The sequence below is a fragment of the Alexandromys fortis genome, unplaced genomic scaffold, assembly GCF_014885135.2.
Source record: "Alexandromys fortis isolate MF-2015 unplaced genomic scaffold, M_Fortis_MF-2015_v1.1 scaffold_1, whole genome shotgun sequence".
Lineage (NCBI taxonomy): Eukaryota > Metazoa > Chordata > Mammalia > Rodentia > Cricetidae > Alexandromys > Alexandromys fortis.
Genome location: NW_026067927.1, coordinates 3084435 through 3104127, shown reverse-complemented (window position 1 = coordinate 3104127; position 19693 = coordinate 3084435). Strand labels below are relative to the sequence as shown.

Sequence of the window (19693 nt, the reverse complement as noted above, 5' to 3'; positions counted from 1 at the left end):
GCGATTGGCCAAATCGTGGCTGTGGCCTGCCCCCTCCCGCACACACTTCCTGCCGCCAGAGCCCATTCACTTCCGGTGGGCATTCGGCTCCTCTTGCTCTCGACTGTTAATGGCGGGCGGCGGCTTTTGAGCGGGACGCAGATAACCGCTGCCCGCCCTGCGGACGTCTCCCCTGGCCCCCGCTTTCTGCACGTCGCCAGTGTCGGAGCTGTTCAGCATGTCTGTGGTGCCGCCGAATCGCTCGCAGACGGGCTGGCCCCGGGGGGTCAACCAGTTTGGCAACAAGTACATCCAGCAGACCAAGCCCCTCACCCTGGAGCGCACCATTAACCTGTAAGTGCGGCGAGGCCTCGGCGGGCAAACCGCTCCCCGAGCGCCCTCGCTCACCCGGTTTGCGGGATGTCCTCCGGGATGCGCGCTTCCCTCTCTCCCCGACCTCTTTCTCGCCCCCGATTTGGCAGTTTGCCTTTGCCTTTATTCAGTCATGGTTAAAACCTACGTTTGCTTTGAATTCATCACAATGTGTTTGTTCTTTGAATCCTTTGTTGTTTTCATTGCACATGTATTTGTTTTTATTTGAAATGGGTAACTATAATTTTGTAGGGTGTCCTTTTTTTTTTTTTTACAGTAAGTTTTCCAGATTTACCTCTAAAGGCATAGGGTTTTCTTTAAGTGTTGCGTAGTATTCCATCAAGTGACCACATTTTCATTTCCGTGCTGTCTAGTCTACCTCTCGCGTTCGTACGTCTTGTCTACTGAAGTAACATTAGCATCGCAGGCACCCAGTAGTCCTAGATTGAGAGTACACGCTTTGTTGTGTGGTGTTCTTTTAGGCTGTTGGAGGTATCTTACTTAATTGCCTAGAGAGCCTATTTGCAGGCAGGCTTCCCCCGCCCCCCAACACATCTTCCTCTTAAGCAAATCATTGCTTTTCGAGATCTCTCTTAAAAAAATGTGGCTGTAGCAAGAAGTCAGGATTGGGATAAAGTTCACTCAGTATTTGGTATCGCCCTGGCCAGTTTAGGCTGGTTATGTGTTTAAAAAGTGCAAGGCTTTGCTGATTGTGGTGTTTTGGGTAAGTCGTAGTGTTTCTCACTTTCGTATTCAATAAATGAACTTTTCCTTCCAAAACCAAGTGTGACATGAAATTGAAAAGATACTATTACTTTTTTTTTTTTTTTTTGGCAAAACAAGTGCTGGCTCGGAAACTTAGATAATAAAATATGAGGTTTATAAAACCTGGAAATAGCTGATAGTGGTGTCTATACAAATCAACTTTTGTACCAAAATATATAGTAGTACTATAATTTCCTGTCACATCTTTATAAGATTCCTGTGAAATGGAGAAGGCAAGTGCTGTTTAAAAGAATGAGCGAGCACGGGAGGGGCTTGCTAACTGGCAGAGAGTTTGCCTAGTGTGTGCAAGGCCCCAGATCCCGTCTCCAAGCACCTCAAAATGTGAAAACTGAAAGCACAAGTTGTGCATTCCTTTTGTGATAGGCCAGGATCGTGGGTTTTATATATCCTTCCCTTGGTTCCTGGATCAGCTTACATCAGGCCATTGTGCAGAGATGTTGAGTAGCTGCTTTCAGAGATGTTTTTCAGGTGAGCATGTTACTTTTCCTGTGTCAAGGCAGTGTTGAGAAATAAAGTGCTGTGAACGTGAATTTGCCTGGGTGAATTATCTATTAAATGAGAAGCAAATCTTTGTTTCTGCAGTGTATTTTCATTTAGGCAAAACCAGATGGGTGGCTTTTGTGACACATGTGTGCATGCACATGGCCAGGTGTCCAGATGAGCAAGTAAGATGGATGCACGCAGTGAAACGCTCACTGTGATGTGGAGAATGTGCTCTATGTGGGCTGCTACTCAGATTTCAGAGCCGGAAAGTCTAATGTTTCATTCTGCTGAGATCTTGTGATGTAGGAGATAGCCATTGCAACAGAAATAGTTTGTGTCTGGTCTTAATTCTTTCCAACGCAAGTTGGGAAAACCAAACGTCAGCACACATAAAGCAGTATATAAAGCTATATGTAGTAACTTCTTCCTAATAATGATGGTATTAGATTCATTATTGGATCTACTGCAGAGTTATCTGTAGTCTTTAAAGACGCCTGAAAATGGCATATTTTCATTATTTTAGAGCCACTTGATGCTTAGAATTTGACTTCTGGAATGTTTTTCTTTTGGTTACCTTGATTTCCCTTTTCAAGAACAACTGAGGAGAGTATGTTGTTGCCTATTAATATCAAGAGTTTTGTATGTGTTGCACACGGTTGCTATATGCATTCATGCAGATGTGTGCACTTGTAGATGTGTGTATGTTCCCAGCATTTGTGACTGTGTGTATGTATCTGCACACGTGTGGAGAAAGTCAGGACAGAGTGTCAGTTCTCATCTTCCACCTTGTTTGATAATACGGTCTCTCATGGGATCTACAATGGGAACCTGTTGGGCCACCATGTTCATATTTGGTCTGTTTGATGCTGGTTGAGTGTTTGTTTTTGCTGGGTGCTGGAGATTGAATTTAAGTTCTCATGCTTCCTTGATAAGCACTTTTTGGGGGGAGGGGATAAATGGGATTAGCCATGTTCAATTAAAACATTCTTTCTGAAAAAAAAAACCCTATAATCAAGGGCTGCAAGTTAGAATGTGTGATAAAATATAAATGTGGATTTTAAACCTTAAAGAAAGTTTGATCTTTACTAAGCAAGATGAACTTTTTAGCACTTTAAATCTTATTTTAGATTCTGGATCAGGAAAAGAGGCTATTCATCTTAGATATGGGTAGAAGAGTAAGTATACTGGATAGGGTAAATGCAGAAGTCTTAAGAAGTCTCAGAGGGAAAACGAAAACAGGTCTAAGCCACTGTAGTGATGTGTATCTTTAGTCCCAGCACTTAGGAGGGAAAGACAGACAGATCTGTGTTCAAGACCAGCCTGGTCTACAAAGTGAGTTCCAGGCCAACTCTGTTTCAAAAATCAAGCAAGCCAGAGGAAGAAAAAAGTTAATCTGAAAAGGAACTACAAAAATCTGAGTATTGCTAACTTGGGAGAAACAGAAAATTGCAGAGGGATCAGTGAGGTGGCTCTTCAGGTAGAAGTGCTTGCTGCCAAGATTGATGATGTGAGTTCAATCCCCAGAACCCACTTGGTAAAAGAAGGGCACAGATTCACACAGGTTATCCTCTGACCTCTGTACACATGTCATAGAACACCATATGTATGCGTGTACAAAAACACATTTTTTAAAAATTTAAAAGAAAACAAAGGAGATGTTAACAGACAGTGGTGGCTCAGCATATATGAGAAAAGAGATTGGCTATTAGTGTCATTTAGTTAATAGAATTTATAACTAGGTTAATCAGAAGAATCAGGTCGGTTATTTGGTATTAGTGTCATGAAATGATCTAAAACCAGTATGGATATCCACTTTGATAAGCATTTCAGGGACTTTAGTAGGACAGTGCTGTCTGTGATTGACACATGGAAGTTCTGGCTTCAAGAGTCCAGACAGCAACAGCATTCTGATCTTTGCTATCCCCTAGCTGGTTATGAAGCTTTGGGCTAGTTGTCTTTGAGCACAATGTAGCTTTGACCACCTGTTTTGTTTAGTTTTGTTTTAGACAGGGTTTCTCTGTGAAATAGCCTTGGTGGTCCTGGAACTTGCTTTGTAGACCAGGCTGGCCTCAAACTCAAAGATCCGCCTGACTCTGCCTGAGTGCTGGGATTAAAGGTGTGCGCCACCACTACCCTGAGACCATGTTTTGTTTTTTTAAAATGTTATTTTGAACTGTTCTGGTAAGTAAGACCATCTGTTCTCATGCTAAACACTTGTTTTTGCTTCACAGGTACCCGCTTACCAATTATACCTTTGGTACAAAAGAGCCCCTCTATGAGAAGGACAGCTCTGTTGCAGCCAGATTTCAGCGTATGCGGGAGGAATTTGATAAAATTGGGATGAGAAGGACTGTAGAAGGGGTTCTGATTGTACATGAGCACCGGCTACCCCATGTGTTACTGTTACAGCTGGGAACAACTTTCTTCAAATTGTAAGTGGTGTATTTTAGCCCTTTCCATTTAAACAAATACTATGAAAGAGTCTTGAAAGAAAACAGTCATGGTTCTTTTCCAGTGTAGTGCTTATTTCTTTTCCAAAGAAGATATCTGCATTTTTGTTGTACCCTAGACTCCAATCACTGAGGAGGAGTCGCCTCAAGAAACTATCTCTCACACCACAGCTGATATAAAAGCATGAAGATTTTATTAATTCTGTCATGACAGGGTCGTTTGGCATTTGAAAAGGCAAAAAGACCCCAGATGGCTGGTACAGGATATTTTTAAAGGGAAAAAAAACACAGAAGGAAGGGGGTGTCTGGGGGTTGTTCTTTAACTATTATGATTGGCTTATTCAAAAGGGATATTATCAATAATTGGCTGGAGAGTGGTTGCCAGATCAGATGAGGTTAGGGGGAAACATCTGAGGGTCACTTTGCCCCTTTCCCAGGGCCTGAGTCAAAACACCAGGAACTGAGTCAACACCTAAGGGTTATCTTGCCCCTATTCAATAACTGAGTTCTATTTGGAGAACATTCACAAAGGCTCAGGGAGATGATCAAAAGTTTTCAAGATTTCAGTACATATATGGACAATTGTTAGGTCCTTGTTTCTCAGGGGAGATGGAGAGCATTACTGCCAAGAGGCCTCAAAGTTGTCAGAAATGGCTTCAGAGTTCTACATCTTCATGTTTGTTTAGTTTATTTGTTTCTTGAGACAGGATTTCTTTTTGTAACAGCCCTGGCTGTCTTGGAACTCATTCGTAGACCAGGCTGTCCTTGAACTCACAAAGATCTGCCTGCCTCTGCCTCCCAAGCGCTGGGATTAAAGGCGTGCACTGCTATCGCCGACTGAAATCTGCATTTTTTTCCATGTTTTTATATATTGTTAATATCCTTGAACTAGAACAGTCCAATCTCAGTTTCTAGAAGCAGTTGTTTTCATATAGCTTAATCACTCGAGTCCATAACTCTTTAAATATTTACTTGCCCACCAATAATATTGTGCCAAAAAAGGGCCTCAAATCTAAATTGGTATTTTTGAGAAATGCACCATAAAGAATATGGTCTGTCTGTTCTCTGGGAATTGGCTGTACTCCATTATAGATAACTTTCCTGTGAGGAGGCTCTGGTGGATTGCTGGCCAGTGATTATGTTCATTTTATATATATATTTTTCTGTTAAAAACTAGGATTGTATATGATGGTTTGGTACTTAACATTGTGGGTTCAACTTTACAGCACATCTGCCACCTTTGGTCCTTGTTTGATTGTTTATCAGATGGTACTGAAATAGTGAAATAGGTCTTGTTCACTTACTTGATGGAAACTATAATTATTGTGTTCTTGCTATTATCCCCAAATTGTATTAAATTGAAAGCTGAAATTCTTAATATTTTTATAGACCTGGTGGTGAACTTAACCCAGGAGAAGATGAAGTTGAAGGACTAAAACGCTTAATGACAGAGGTATTTTTCAACAATTTTATTGCCCATTTGACTATTTAGTAGTCAGTAAATACAACTTAAACCTGAATTAGTATAATACTTATTTTCTGTAAAATAAGCATGTCTAATTTTTGTTCTTGGGAAGCTGAGGTAGAAGGATTGCCTTGAGTTCAAGACCACTTGGGCTACATAGTGAGTTTTATGCCAGCTGGGCCACAGAGTGAGACCATGTTGCTAAATAAAATAAAATAGAACAAAAGATTGATGAAGTAATAATGGTAAATTGCCTTTTTGGTAGAGTTTTCAGAAGAACCACAAGAAACCTACTCATTTTTTACTCTGGTTCCTTTGAAAACTACCAAAAAGTCAAGAAAAGGGTAACCTTTAAGAAGTATAAATTCAGTAGTATTTAAGGAAGGCAAAATGAGACATTAGCAAAATAGTAACAGTAAGTTAGAAAGAGATGGAAAGTAGTTGGGCTCCCCATGCCAGACTTAGCAGAAACTGTGGCCTACTCAGCAGGAGAGCAGCCAGAATCAATACTGAAGAACAGGAAGGCTGAGGACTTGCAAGGTCCCAGAGCCAGTGAGCCCATCCATGAGCTGGATTGGTTGGCTCTATACAGCTTATATTTATCTATGTTGTTTTTCCCATTCGGTCCAGTTGAGCAGCGACCGACTGGTGACTGGGTTTGTAGGAACTGAACAAGCCAACACTTAGCTGTAAAAGTTTAGGAGATGGGGAGAATATTTAAAAGCTTTCATCCTAAATGAGTGGTCTTTGAGTCCAGTTGTGAAGGGATTGAGAGCATCTCTGCAGAGCGCAGCAGAGCAGTAGGGAAGAGGATGGTACTCTGTTGGAGGAGGGGCCGCTTGGTCATTCCCGACTGCCTAGCCCCAAAATAGTCACACAGAAAACTGTATTAATTAAATCACTGCTTGGCCCATTAGCCTAGGTTTTTATTGGCTAACTCTTACATATTAATTTAACCCATTTTTATTAATCTGTTATCGCCACGTGGCTGTGGCTTACCGACTAAAGTTTTAGCATGTCTATTTCTGGCGGCAGCTTCGTGGCGTCTCTCTAATTCCATCCTTTTTTCTCCCAGCATACAGCCTAGCTTTTCTCCACCTAGTTCTGTTCTTCCCTGCCATAGGCTCAAAGCAGTTGTTTATTCATTAACCAATAAAAGCAACATGTAAACAGAAGGACCTCTCATACCATATCCCATTTTCTGTTCAAACAAAAAGGAAGGCTTTAACATAGTAAAATTACATATAACAAAACAAGAATTAGTTACAATATTTATATCGACTTTATCTTTTATTATAACTAAGGAAAACTATAACTATATTTTTTTTAACTCTATTAAAGACTCTAGAAGAATATGCTATTACCTAAGTAAATAGGAAATGTCTTGTAAGCAACTTTGAAAACTTGAATTGACAGAGACATCTCACTGCTTGGACAGTCAGCCAGAGTTTTTTTGTACTGTTGGGGCATCCAATTTTTAGCCCGCAGGCCCATAGTATCCAGCAGACTTTTTTATGAAGTGGAAATTTTAAAGACAGTTTTGCCTATATTGGCAGTTTGTCAGTACATTTTTTGTGTGTGTGTGTCCTGCAGAATGTCTGGCAGACTCTTTTATGCTATATAGTTTTTCTTTGTTCCCTTCTTTTCCTCCCCCGTCCCTTTCTACCCTCCGCCATGGTCCCCGTGCTCCCAGTTTACTTCCCATGTGTACTAGATCCATGTATGTCTCTCTTAGAGTCCTATTTGTTATCTAGGTTCTCTAGGATTGTGAATTGTAGACTGTTTTTTCTTTGCTTTATGTCTAAAAGCCACTTATGAGTGAGTACACATTATATTTATCTTTCTGGGTCTGGATTACCTCACTCAATATGTTGTTTTCTAGATCTGTCCATTTGCCTGCAAATTTCAAGATGTCATTTTTTCCACTGTGTAGTACTCCATTGTGTAAATGTACCACATTTTTCTTATCCATTCTTCAGTCGAGGGGCATTTAGGTTGTTTCCAGGTTCTGACTATGATAAATAATGCTGCTATGAACATAGTTGAACACATGTCCTTGTTGTATAATTGAGCATCCTTTGGGTATATACCCAAAAGTAGTATTGCTGGGTCTTGAGGAAGGTCGTTTCCTAATTTTCTGAGAAATCGTCATACTGATTTCCAAAGCGGCTGTACCAGCAATGTTCCCTTTACCCCACATCCTCCCCCGCATAAGTTGTTGTAGTGGTGAGGCGAGCAGGCCTGCTTTTAGAAGGAACAGCGGGCTATGTTCCTGCCACCTGGCTCCCGGCCACCTCCTAGCTTATGCCCAGAAATAACAACACACAAGTTATATTCATTTAAACACTGCTTGGCCCATTAGTTCTAGCCTCTTACTGGCTAACTCACATCTTGATTAACCCATTTCTATTGATGTGTGTAGCACCACAAGGTGGTGGCTTACTGGGAAGATTCTAACCTGCGTCCATCTTGGAGAGGAGAGCTATGGCGTCTTCCTTACTGCCTTCTACCCAGCATCCTGTTCTGTTTACTCCTCCTACCTAATTTTCTGTCCTATTAAAAGGCCAAGGCAGTCTCTTTAACCAATGAAAGTAACACATGGACAGATGACCCTCCTCCATCAAGTTGTCATCAGTGTTTTTGATCTTGGCCATTCTTACAGGTGTAAGATGGACTCTCAGAGTTTTGATTTGCATTTCTCTGATGGCTAAGGATTTTGAGCATTTTCTTAAGTGACTTTCAGCCATTTTAGATTCTTCTGTTGAGAGTCTGTACTCCATTTTTTTTAAATTGGAATATTTGTTCTTTTGATGACCATTTTCTTGAGATCTTTGTATATTTTGGAGATCAGACCTTTCTCTGATGTGGGGTTGGTGAAGATGTTTTCCCATTCTGTAGGCAGCTGTTTTGTCTTGTTGACTGTGTCCTTTGCTTTATAGAAGCTTCTCAGTTTCAGGAGGTCTCATTTGTTGTTTCTCTCAGTTTCTGTACTACTGGGATTATATTTAAGAAGTGGTCTCCTATGCCAATGTGTTCAAGTATACTTCCCACTTTCTTTTCTGTGAGGTTCAGTATGGTTTGGCTTTATGTTGAGATCTTTGATCCATTTGGACTTGAGTTTTATGCATGGCAATAGATAATGGATCTATTTTCATTCTTCTGCACGTTAATATTCAGTTTGCCAGCACCATTTGTTGAATATGTTTGTTTCCATTTGATATTTTTTGCTTTTTTGTCAAAAAATCAGGTGTTCATAGTTATGTGGATTGATATTTGAATCTTTGATACGGTTCCATTGGTCCTCCTGTAGTAGAGTTTGAAGTCAGGGATTGTGATGCCTTCAGAAGTTCTTTTATTGCACAGGATTGTTTTGGCTACCCTGGGTTTTTTGCCTCTCCATATGAAGTTGAGTATTGTTTTTTCAAGGTCTGTGAAGAATTTGAGCACTATAGTTTTAATATCTAAATTCTAATGTACAGTTGAGGGAGGTGAATCTGAGTAACATTACCTTGGCCAAGTAATCATGGTTCATATTAATGGATTCATAGTGATGGCATGAGCCTTTATATGAGTTGATGTAAGAATGGCATTTTGCCTCTATTGTTTTCCTTGCCAGAATCTGTAACCTCAGTCTTACGGAGAACAAAATCCTGATCAGTATTCCTCAAGACTGTCAAGATCATCAAGCTATAGAGTTCTATACTACACAGTCTAGAACAGCTCAGGGAAAGTGATGACCTGGGATCCTGGGCCTGAAATGGGACATAGGGTACAGAATTAAAGAGACCTGAAAACTGTATAGGTTTTTTGGTATAGTGTTGATTCATTAGTTTAACAAATTTGCTATACTGATATAAGATGGTAAAGGTAGAGGAAAGGTGTAGGCATTATGGGGAGTTCCTGGTACATCTTTGGAAGGTTTCTTAATACGTAAAACTATTCTAAGACAATTGAAAAATAAAAAGATACTTTAAAACATAGAGACAGATATTGGGGGAAACAACTAGGAGCTGAGTGTTGTAGCCAGTTGGGAATGGGTGAAATAGGATAGGAGATTGCTTTCTTACTCTGAACTCTGCAGAACCACTGTTGACCAGTGAAATGGGTAGAGAATAACTTTAAGTCTACTTCTATTATGTGTATGATTGTTTGCCTGCATGTATGTATGTGCACCATGTGTTCTTATGTGTGTTTATTTAGTTTGTTCATTGTACTACTACTTTTCACAGATACTGGGTCGTCAAGATGGAGTCCTACAAGACTGGGTCATTGATGACTGCATTGGTAACTGGTGGAGACCAAATTTTGAACCTCCTCAGGTCAGTGTTCAGTTGTTTACTAGGCATTTGGTTAAGCAGAAAGGTCACTTAACTCCAGACATTAAAATAGATCAGGGTCAACAAGATGGCTTAGCAGGTAAAGGTGCTTGCTGCCAAGCCTTATGACTTTAGTTTGATCTCTGTAATTCCCGTGATAGAAGCAGAGGATAAATTCCCATAAATTGTTTTCTGACTTCCTCATGCATGTTGTGGCATATATATACACACACACACACACACACACACACACACACACACACACACACACACAGATGTGGAAATTTTTAGAAATGAAAAATGACCAAAGTAGACCATGGCTTCCCATTTCTTATTCTCATTTCCTTAATTTTGATTAAAAAACATTTTTAAAACCAAACAGCTTGTTGAGCAGTGGTGGTGCACACTTTTAATCCCAGCACTGAGGAAACAGAGGCAGGCAAATTTCTGTTGAGTTTGAGGCCAGCCTGGTCTACAGTTCCAGAACAGTCAGAGTTGTTATACCAAGAAACCCTGTTTCAAAAAACAAAACAAAAATCCAAACAGTTTTTCCCTTTCACGTGTATGAGTGTTTGCCCATATGTAGTCTGTGCTTGGTGCCCAAGAACGTAAGAGAGAGGGAATTGGATCCCCTAGAAGAGGAGTTGGGATACTCGTTAGTCACCATATAGGTGCTAGGAACTAAACCCTCCCCCCTCAAACAAATGAAATTTTTTTTACTAATAAAAGATCAAAATAGACTTTGACTTTCAATTTCTTTTTTTAAACTCCTTAATTTAGGTTTAGGAAACTAACAAACCAAGCAGAATTTCCTTCTTCTATTTTTATTTTTATTATGTGTGTGTGTGTGTGTGCGCGAGCGTGCATGCGTATATTGAAAGTGCTATGTAGCCAAGTCTGACCTTGCACTGTTCGCCTACCTCTTATCTCCAAACTGTTGGGATTACAGGTGTTCACAGATGATAAACTACATTTTTAGGATGATACTGTTTTGTTTTCTTCGTTTTTTTTGAGGTGTTGGAGATTGAACCAGGTCTTAATGCATACTTGGCCTATCCTTTTTTAAATATGTAAAAGTAGATTTTCAGTAAGGAAAATTCATCTTTAACAGCAATTCATGATGGGATATTTTCATACTGCTCTCCTGCTGCTACTGCACATTCCTGTCCTCACTATGGACTTCTTTTGTTTTGGACGTCCTGGAACTTGCTTTGTAGACTGGGCTTGTCTCGAACTCAGAGATCTGCCTGTTGCCTTCAGAGTGCTGGAATTAATGTGTGCACTACTACCACCTGGCCACCATGGACTATTCTGAAGTAAATCCTAGGTATAATTTCAATTGTTAGTATTTTGGTGTGATTGTAAAAGATAAGGATTTTATTTTATAAAAAGATGACAGTGGATACTGAAGGATGATGGTTCATGGGATAGGAGCCCGTACTGTTCTGGTAGTCGTTCCCAGAATATACATTAGGTGATTCACAGACTCACAACTACCTGTAACTCTAATCTCAGGGGCTCTGACACCTCTCACCTCTGGGCACCTGCATCCATGTGTACAGACACACATGCGTACACGTAATTAAAAGTAATGAAAATAAAGGCTGGAGAGATGGCTCAGCAGACCAGAATCAGTTCCCAGTACCCACAAGATAGTTCATAAGTATCTGTAACTTCACTTCCAGTGGATCTAAGACCTTCTGGCCTCTGAAGGCATTAGCCACATAGTTAATTTCTTGAAGGAAGGGAGTCTTTAGTAAGTGGTCTGTATTTGGAACAGTATGAACACATTCACCTTCCCAGTGTTCGTTGCCAAAGACCTTGGTGTGTGGGATTCCCAGTAGGGCAGGAGCCCAGTAAAGTGTCTAGACTCCTAGGGAATCACCCACAGCAAGAGACTGAACTAGAGTAAGGTGGATAGAAAGCCAGCATGTAAATTTGAAGAGAGTCTGGCTGTCATAATCAAATAAATGACTTGTTTTATCTTAAAACTATCAGATAAACACTGAAGCAGAGCTGCTTTCTTGTGCTTGCAGACAATTCTAAGTCCTGGATCTCCTGGAGGACATTCAAACACATGGAGTGTTATATAGCTATTACAAGTCTACTTTTGAAAATTGGCTGTGTGGAAAAAAAAACTGGGACTGGGATGTAGGACCTTATGCCAGGTCAGATAGTGCTTACACTAGTGAGACTTTGTCTCAAAGGAGATAGAGAATTTTTTTATGTTACTTGCTTTTTTATTTATTTATTTATTTATTAATCATGCAGTGTTCTGCCTGCATGTATGCCTGAAGGCCAGAAGAGGACACCAGATCTCATTACAGAAGGTTGTGAGCCTACATGTGGTTGCTGGGAATTGAACTAAGGACCTCTGGAAGAACAGTCTTAACCTCTGAGCCATCTCTCCAGCCCTTGTTTGTTTTTTTGTAATGATAACAGCTCGCTGATGATGATTTCTTACAGTCATAAAGTCACAGGAGATGTGTTTCTTTTCTTTTTTCTTTTAGTTTTTCGAGACAGGGTTTCTCTGTAGCTTTGGAGCCTGTCCTGGCACTAGCTCTTGTAGACCAGGCTGGTCTCGAACTCACAGAGATCCGCCTGCCTCTGCCTCCCGAGTGCTGGGATTAAAGGCGTGCGCCACCACCGCCCAGCTGGAGATGTGTTTCTTATACAGAGAAAAACAACCTCACAACTATTTGGTTACTCTGGGGTATGTGGAAGTAGTAGTAGCTGCTTTTCTTTCCTAAGTTTTCAAAATAATTCATTCATCCTTCAAAGATATGGGGTGAAGATGTGGACACAGATTGCTTAAGAGGTGAGACAGGAAGTAGCAAAGAATAGGGAGAGACTAGAAGTCAGTGTTAAAAAGTGAATAAAAATCTGGGCATGGTGGTACATACCTATAACCTGAGTATTCTGATCATAGGGGCAGAAAGCTAAGGCGTTCATGGCCAGTCTTAGCTACATGGTGAGTCCAAGGCCAGCTCCAGCGAGATGAGCCCATCTTAATAAAACAAAAAAGAAACAGCAATGAAAAACACCAGAGAAGAGCCAAACAAGATGTCGCATACTTGTACTGCTCTTATTGTATAGCCATGAGCAGCTAGATTAATACTGCTAAGGGCTGTCAAGGAACCAGTGTCGAACATCCCTTTAGATTGTCAGAAAGACAGAAATCTAGAGATTCTTCCCCCTTCAGGTTAGATGGAATTTCCCTACAGTTTCATGATTGAAACACTTTACAAACTCCAGAAAAGCTTGGAGGTTTTTGGAAGGCAGAGTGAAACTATTAAGAGCAAGGAGGGCATTTTCTGATACTTCCAAATATGCCTGCCCTAACATCTGAGGGAGAGGGAGATCTCTGTTATAGGCATGAACACCTCATTCCAGTGGTAGATGACCACATGAATTAAGTCTATTTGCTGTATAGTCATGATTGATGTTATTGATGCTCAGATTGTCGTACTTGGCTAGTAAGGCGGTATCTTAAAGTTGGACCTTAATTCTTTGGACAGATCAAAAGTACTATTGCTGGAGAGCTTCTTTTCATAAGTGTGTTCCAGGTCAAGTGTTACACAGTATTGGTCAGTAAAAGATGTTTTGTCCTCTCCTGGCTGCTGCATGTAGCTGAGGATGAGCACACAGGGCTCTGTGGACACTGGTGCTCCTGAGAATTGTCACAACACATTTGTGTCCTGGCTTTAGAAAGCAAAATTTCATACACATATGGTGAAGTTGTCAAAGATATATACAACAGTTATTCTTTTTTTTTTTTTTTTTTTTTTTTGGTTTTTCGAGACAGGGTTTCTCTGTGGTTTTGGAGCCTGTCCTGGAACTAGCTCTGTAAACCAGGCTGGTCTCGAACTCACAGAGATCCGCCTGCCTCTGCCTCCCTAGTGCTGGGATTAAAGGCGTGTGCCACCATCACCCGGCCACAACAGTTATTCTTAACAGGCTTTGGTTTATTGGACTTCCTTGATCTAATTGGAAGGAAAGTGCTCACTGACAACTGGGAAGCCTTCCAGGTTGTTTTCTGAATACTCTCCTTTATCTACTATGGCTCTGGCTATTCCTTTGCTTTGACTTCCAGAAGCCTAAGGTTGGCCCTGGAGGTAAGGATATAAATAAAGTGCCCTGTGTTTATTTAGCTTTAGCTAACTTGCTTGTATTCATTGGTGTCATTGGAAAGGTTGACCGTTTCCTTGTTTCAGTCTTTTCATACAAACTGAGCCGGCTTAGCCATTAAGACCAGGACTAGAGAAAAGCCTTTAGAAAGGGGGAAGCTGCATTTGCCCCTTTTTTGTTATTTGGCCATGGTTTGTTGAGTGTGAAGTAGAGGTGTTTTCAAGTGTGCTGCCCGAACTCCTCCTCACCTCGTTATCCCTCACTGTTAATATTCTGGTTTTCATAGATCCCCAAAACCTGGGAGAGTTGCTTCATTTCATTTGTACTTTAAGGTAGTTCTGGTGTATAATTATCCTCCTGGTTGGGTGCCAGTGAGGAACAGAATATGGAGTAAGCAGTCAGCTTTTGTAAAGGACTGAATGGATGGATGCAGTGTCCATGTGTCTTCACTAAGCTGGGTAATCTTGGGGAAGTGCCCGTGTAAAGTGAGTGTGGTTATACCTCTTTTGGCAACCATGGCCTTTAGCCACTCTCCTTCTATGTCTCTTTTTAGCTCTTTCTAAATCCTCTGTCTTCAAATACAACCCCAAAAGGAAACAGATTTCTGAGTATACTCTTGGAGAAGGTAGGAGAGATTTGTATAATACAGACATGGTAAAGGAAGAAAAAAATCCCTTTCCTCCCTCTATGTCAAATTGTTCTCAAGCAGTTGCTTCTCTAGTTCTTCTTGTTCCTTTAGTTTTTCTAAATATTTTCTCCATTTTACCCAGCAGTTAGGCTCCGCCCAGCTGGCAGAAATCCACTTAGCTCATCCTGTGTTCTTAAGCATGTGCCAGGTGTATGGGGGCCGGGGGTAGGAGGAAGAGGCAAAGAGCATCTTGTCAAATACCTCAAAGGCTTTAAGGTTTTCAATTGAGTAAACATGATCACATCAGGATTCTAGAACTTACAAATGGCGGAAGCAACTTTTGTTAAAACCGAAATTTGATTGTGTTGTAACTTTCTCCCCTCATATATTCTGTGACTGTTTGAATAGCTGATGGATTTACTGCTTGTTACTGCATGTGTGCGAAGGCACGTGATGTGTCTGTTATATAGGGACCTGTTCAGCCCAGTGAAGGGAAGCAGGACAGTAGTGTACTACCAACAGTAAGTATACTGGGAAGTGTACATTCAAAGAACTAAATGCAGCCATGGTGTATGTGTTACAGTAAGACTGAGTTAAGGTAGGAGTGTAGTTGAGCTTCATATCTGAAATTGGAAAACTTGATAATTAAGACATGAGGTGTAAAAGAATAGTGATGCTTGAAACCTATAAGTTCTTCTCATTTTCTGTTTTAGTATCCATATATTCCTGCACATATTACAAAGCCCAAGGAACATAAGAAGTTGTTCCTGGTTCAGCTTCAAGAGAAAGGTAAGGCATGTGTCTGGAAGACAGCTCTCTAACAGCTCTTATAGAGCACCCTCAGGTTCTCTCCTTGTCTCCTCCAGTTTCTTTGAATAGCTTTAGGTTCACTCTAAGGCTGAAAACACCTATCACACTTGAGTAACTCACCTAGTTTCTCTTTGTGCCAGTTGTGGGTGCAGGGGGGGGGGCATGAAATCTAACTAGAGCTTAAAGTCTTCTCCCCAACATTACACTCCAACCCCACTCCCCCAAAACAAACAAACCTCAAGATCTCCTGATTCTAACTCCTTCCCTGGCAAGTATTGAGATCACAGACTTTCACTACCACCTGTGGCTTTTTTTGTTGTTGTTCTTTTATATTGAGACAGGTTCTTGCTGTGTAGCTCAGGCTTGCCTCCAAATTAGATCAATCTCTTTGTTTTAATTCTGTGTAATGCATGCACTGATGAGTGCTGGTGGTGGGGACTAAACTCCAGTCCTCTGGAAGAACAGTAATTGATTTATCCAACTGCTGAGTCATTTTTCAGCCAGCCTGCTTGCCTGCCCCTCCTTCCCTCCCTCCCTCCCTCTCTGACTGTAAGTATCCTTAGGAATGCTGTCCTTTGTTGACCTGGAGCTCACCAATTAGGCTAAACTGACTGGCCTTCTGTCTCCACTTTACTGGCACCAGGATTACAAGCACACACATAATACGTGTTTTGAGGATTAAATTCTTTTCCTCATGTTTGGAAGACAAGCCTCCAAATCTCGATCTTCCTGCTTTAGCCTCTGGAATGCAGGAATTATCACAATGTCTGGCTCCATTTCTTGCAATAGTTTTATACAAGGATTAAAAATTAATTTACAGTACCAGGCCCATTCTCATTTTTGCTTTTTAAGGTGTTTATGGCATTTCTCTCTTGAGAGAATGAGTTTCAAATATGTGTCTATAATCTTTAGAAGACACAGGTAACCCAAAATGATGAATGAGAATTACCTTTTTCCTTAAAAGTTTTTCTCAGGACTGGGGAGATGGCCCAGGTAAAGTGCTCACTATGGTAAGATTCAGAACCTGAGTTTGGTTGTTCAGCACCCATGTAAAAAGACAAGCGTGGTGGTATCCCTCTGTAACCCCAGAAAGGTAGAATCTGGGAGTTCTTTGGTCAGCCAGTCTAGCCAACACAGTGAGCTTCAGGTCCACTGAGAAACTAAAAATATGAGGTAGGAAGGGATTGAGAAAACACCCTGATGCCAGCCTCTGGCCTTCACATATGCTTGCATGGCCATTTGAACACACATCAAAGCTTTTCTGAAATGTAAAATTGATTAGTTACAAAGTGGGAGTAAACATATGAAAGAGTTAAGAAATTAAATACTTGTTTTTCTTTCTTTTAAGCCTTGTTTGCAGTCCCAAAAAATTATAAGCTGGTAGCTGCACCATTGTTTGAATTGTATGACAATGCCCCGGGATACGGACCCATCATTTCTAGTCTTCCTCAGCTGTTGAGCAGGTATGGAAAGTTGAACATTTCTCATGGAACTATGTAAAATATCTAATTAACAATATTTAGAGCCACTTGAGAAGTGATAGTTCATAAATTTTAGGGTTTAAGGAAAATAAAGACAGCCAATGTTTTGTTTTGTTAAGCCTCTCTCCCCCTTTCTGAGACACGGTTTCTCCATGTAGCCTTGGCTCTTTCGGGAATTCACTCTGTAGACCAGTCTGGCCTCGAACTCATGAGAGATCTGCATGCTTCTACCGTCTGAGTGCTGGAATTAAAGGGGTATGCCACCACTGCCCAGTCAATGTATTCTTATTGTATGTTATTGGTATATTAAAATATGACTGAACGTACCCCAAGACTGAAATTATGGCATGATGTTCTGATCCTCAATTGCAAATTAAGTTTGCAATCTATTCAAAGAAGAGATGGTAAAACAGTCAATATTTTAAATATGTAGTAGTTGTCTATATAAAAATGGGGATAACCAAATCTTTTAGTATAGTTTAATTTCTGTTTTTGGAACTTACTGTACTTAGGCCTGAATTGGCAAATAGGATACAGTCCTATAGTTTTATCTGGAATCTGAATTTTGAAGCAGATAGGTCGTGTGTGTGTGTGTGTGTGTGTGTGTGTGTGTGTGTGTGTGTTGGGGTGTGGTTTGTGGGTTTTGGTTTGGTTTTGTTTTTGCAACAGGATTTTTCTATACAGCCCTGACTGTCCTGGAACTCATTATGTAGACCATGCTGGTCGAGAACTCAGATCCGCCAGCCTCTGCCTTGGAGTGTTGGGATCAAAGGTGTGCTCCACTATGCTTCACTTGAGTGTGCATCTTTAAAATTGATTTGTATTATGAGTTTCTTAAAGCCGACCATGGATAACAACTACAGATAAAACAGTTAAGGTCGGGCATGGTAGTGTACTATGAGTTCAAAACCAGTGTGCTCTACATAATAAGTTCTAGGCCAGCCAGGGTTACGTTGTCAAACAAAAGAAGAAAAGAATATGGAGAAAAATATGGAAAAAGAACTGGAGAGATGGCTTAGTGGTTAAGAATGTATACTGCTCTTGCACTGGATCTGAGTTGAGTTCCCAATACTCTTACTGGGTAGCTCATAACTGCCTCTGGCACTTGTGCTCACATGTGTGTGCACACACACTTTTCATTCTCTAACTTGCACTTGCTTTTAATAAATTTTTTTAAATTTATTTATTAATTAATGATTTCTGTCTCTTCCCCACCGCCGCCTCCCCTTTCCCTCCCCCTAATAAATAAAATTTTGATTGTGCAATTAGTGTTCGGATTTGGATCCCACTTTTTATTTTGTGTATTGGTGTTTTGACTGCATATAGATCTGTGTGAAGGTGTTGAATCCTCTGGAGCTGGAGTTATAGAGAGTTGTGAGCTGCCAGGTGGGGGCTGGGACTTTAACCCGGGTCCTCTGGAAGAGCAGCCAGTGCCCTTAACCACTGAGCCATCTCTTCAGCCCTTTTAATACTTGCTGGTAGTAAAAGTTTAGACAAACTCTTACATTTGTTTGCCATATATCATAGGCAGATGAAGATGGTAGTTTCTTCATATGATTGTGGGGACCAAGTCAGATAACACCTAAAAGTGCTTAGAGCATAGTACCTAGGACTACTTAATACCTGTTCACCATACTCTAGTGATGGTGTTAGCTTTTGTGGAAGCTTGGTGAGTGCAGAATTGGCCTTTTACTTTGTCACTAATCATCCTTCAGCTTCTGCCCCTCTACTTTGGCCTCTTTCTATGTCAGGTAATGTCATGAGCATGTGTGTGCACATAGCAAAGGACTTATAACAACTTTTTATGCCTTTAAGAAACTTTTGTTGTTCATAATTAACCAAATTCACACTCTTAATGTTTCTCATGGTAAGTATTCAGCTGCACTTGTGTAAGCACGACCAGTGAGGGCAAACTGTCTTAATAGAAATGCTAAATACGTCCAAGGAGGGAAGTGCTTTCCTTGTTGGAAGTGGAAACTGTATAACTAATAGTGTTTTTAATTATTCTGTCTGTTTTTTTTTTTTTTAAACTCAGGTTCAATTTTATATACAACTGAATTCCTACACAGAAGTAACGAAGCCGTCTCTGTGAGCACAGCTTACACACATATAAGAAGAATTGTAGAGAACTTTTGGTTTTCCCTAAATGGCCACCTCCTTCCTGTTTGAAGAGTAAAATTAATATGAACTAGGTAGTGGTGTAAACATGTGACAGTGTTCATTAATTGTTTGTTCTACTCATATGTTTTTTGTACAACATTAAAAAAGGTGAACTTCCTATTTGTATTATTATTTTTTTAAGTTTCTCATTAAACTCTGAAAAATCTTATAGTTGAGGATCCTTTTTTCCCTGCTTTAGACTGGGGAATGTTGAAACTTGATTGTGGTTTAGATAAGTTGAGCTTAATGGGCCTTTTGCTCCAATAGGATAGAGTCTGAGACAGTTACAGGTGTTTGTAATGAGGGCTTTCCAATTCTCTGGGGAACTAAATTTATCTGATTAATTCCAAGGCTTAGTGTGTACCAAACTAAACTCCAGTGCATTCTGTTATAAAGAATTCCCAGAGCCGGGCAGTGGTGGCGCATGCCTTTAATCCCAGCACTCGGGAGGCAGAGGCAGGCGGATCTCTGTGAGTTCGAGACCAGCCTGGTCTACAAGAGCGAGTTCCAGGACAGGCTCCAAAACCACAGAGAAACCCTGTCTCGAAAAACCAAATAAAAAAAAAAAAAAAAGAATTCCCAGTATATTATCTGATGAGTATATTTTATAACTGTCTAGGCCTTACTTCACAAGT

The 19693-nt window shown here is 40.5% G+C and overlaps 1 protein-coding gene across 1 annotated transcript; it reads left to right on the top strand.

Annotated features, from left to right (window-relative positions):
• Positions 1-67: 67 nt before the first annotated feature.
• On the top strand, positions 68-19227 carry Nudt21 (nudix hydrolase 21). Its single transcript, XM_050144376.1, has 7 exons — positions 68-333; positions 3852-4052; positions 5460-5523; positions 9765-9854; positions 15321-15396; positions 16766-16880; positions 18934-19227. The coding sequence occupies exons 1-7, from the start codon at positions 218-220 to the stop codon at positions 18953-18955; spliced, it is 684 nt and encodes a 227-aa protein (XP_050000333.1). The 5' UTR covers positions 68-217; the 3' UTR covers positions 18956-19227.
• Positions 19228-19693: the final 466 nt, after the last annotated feature.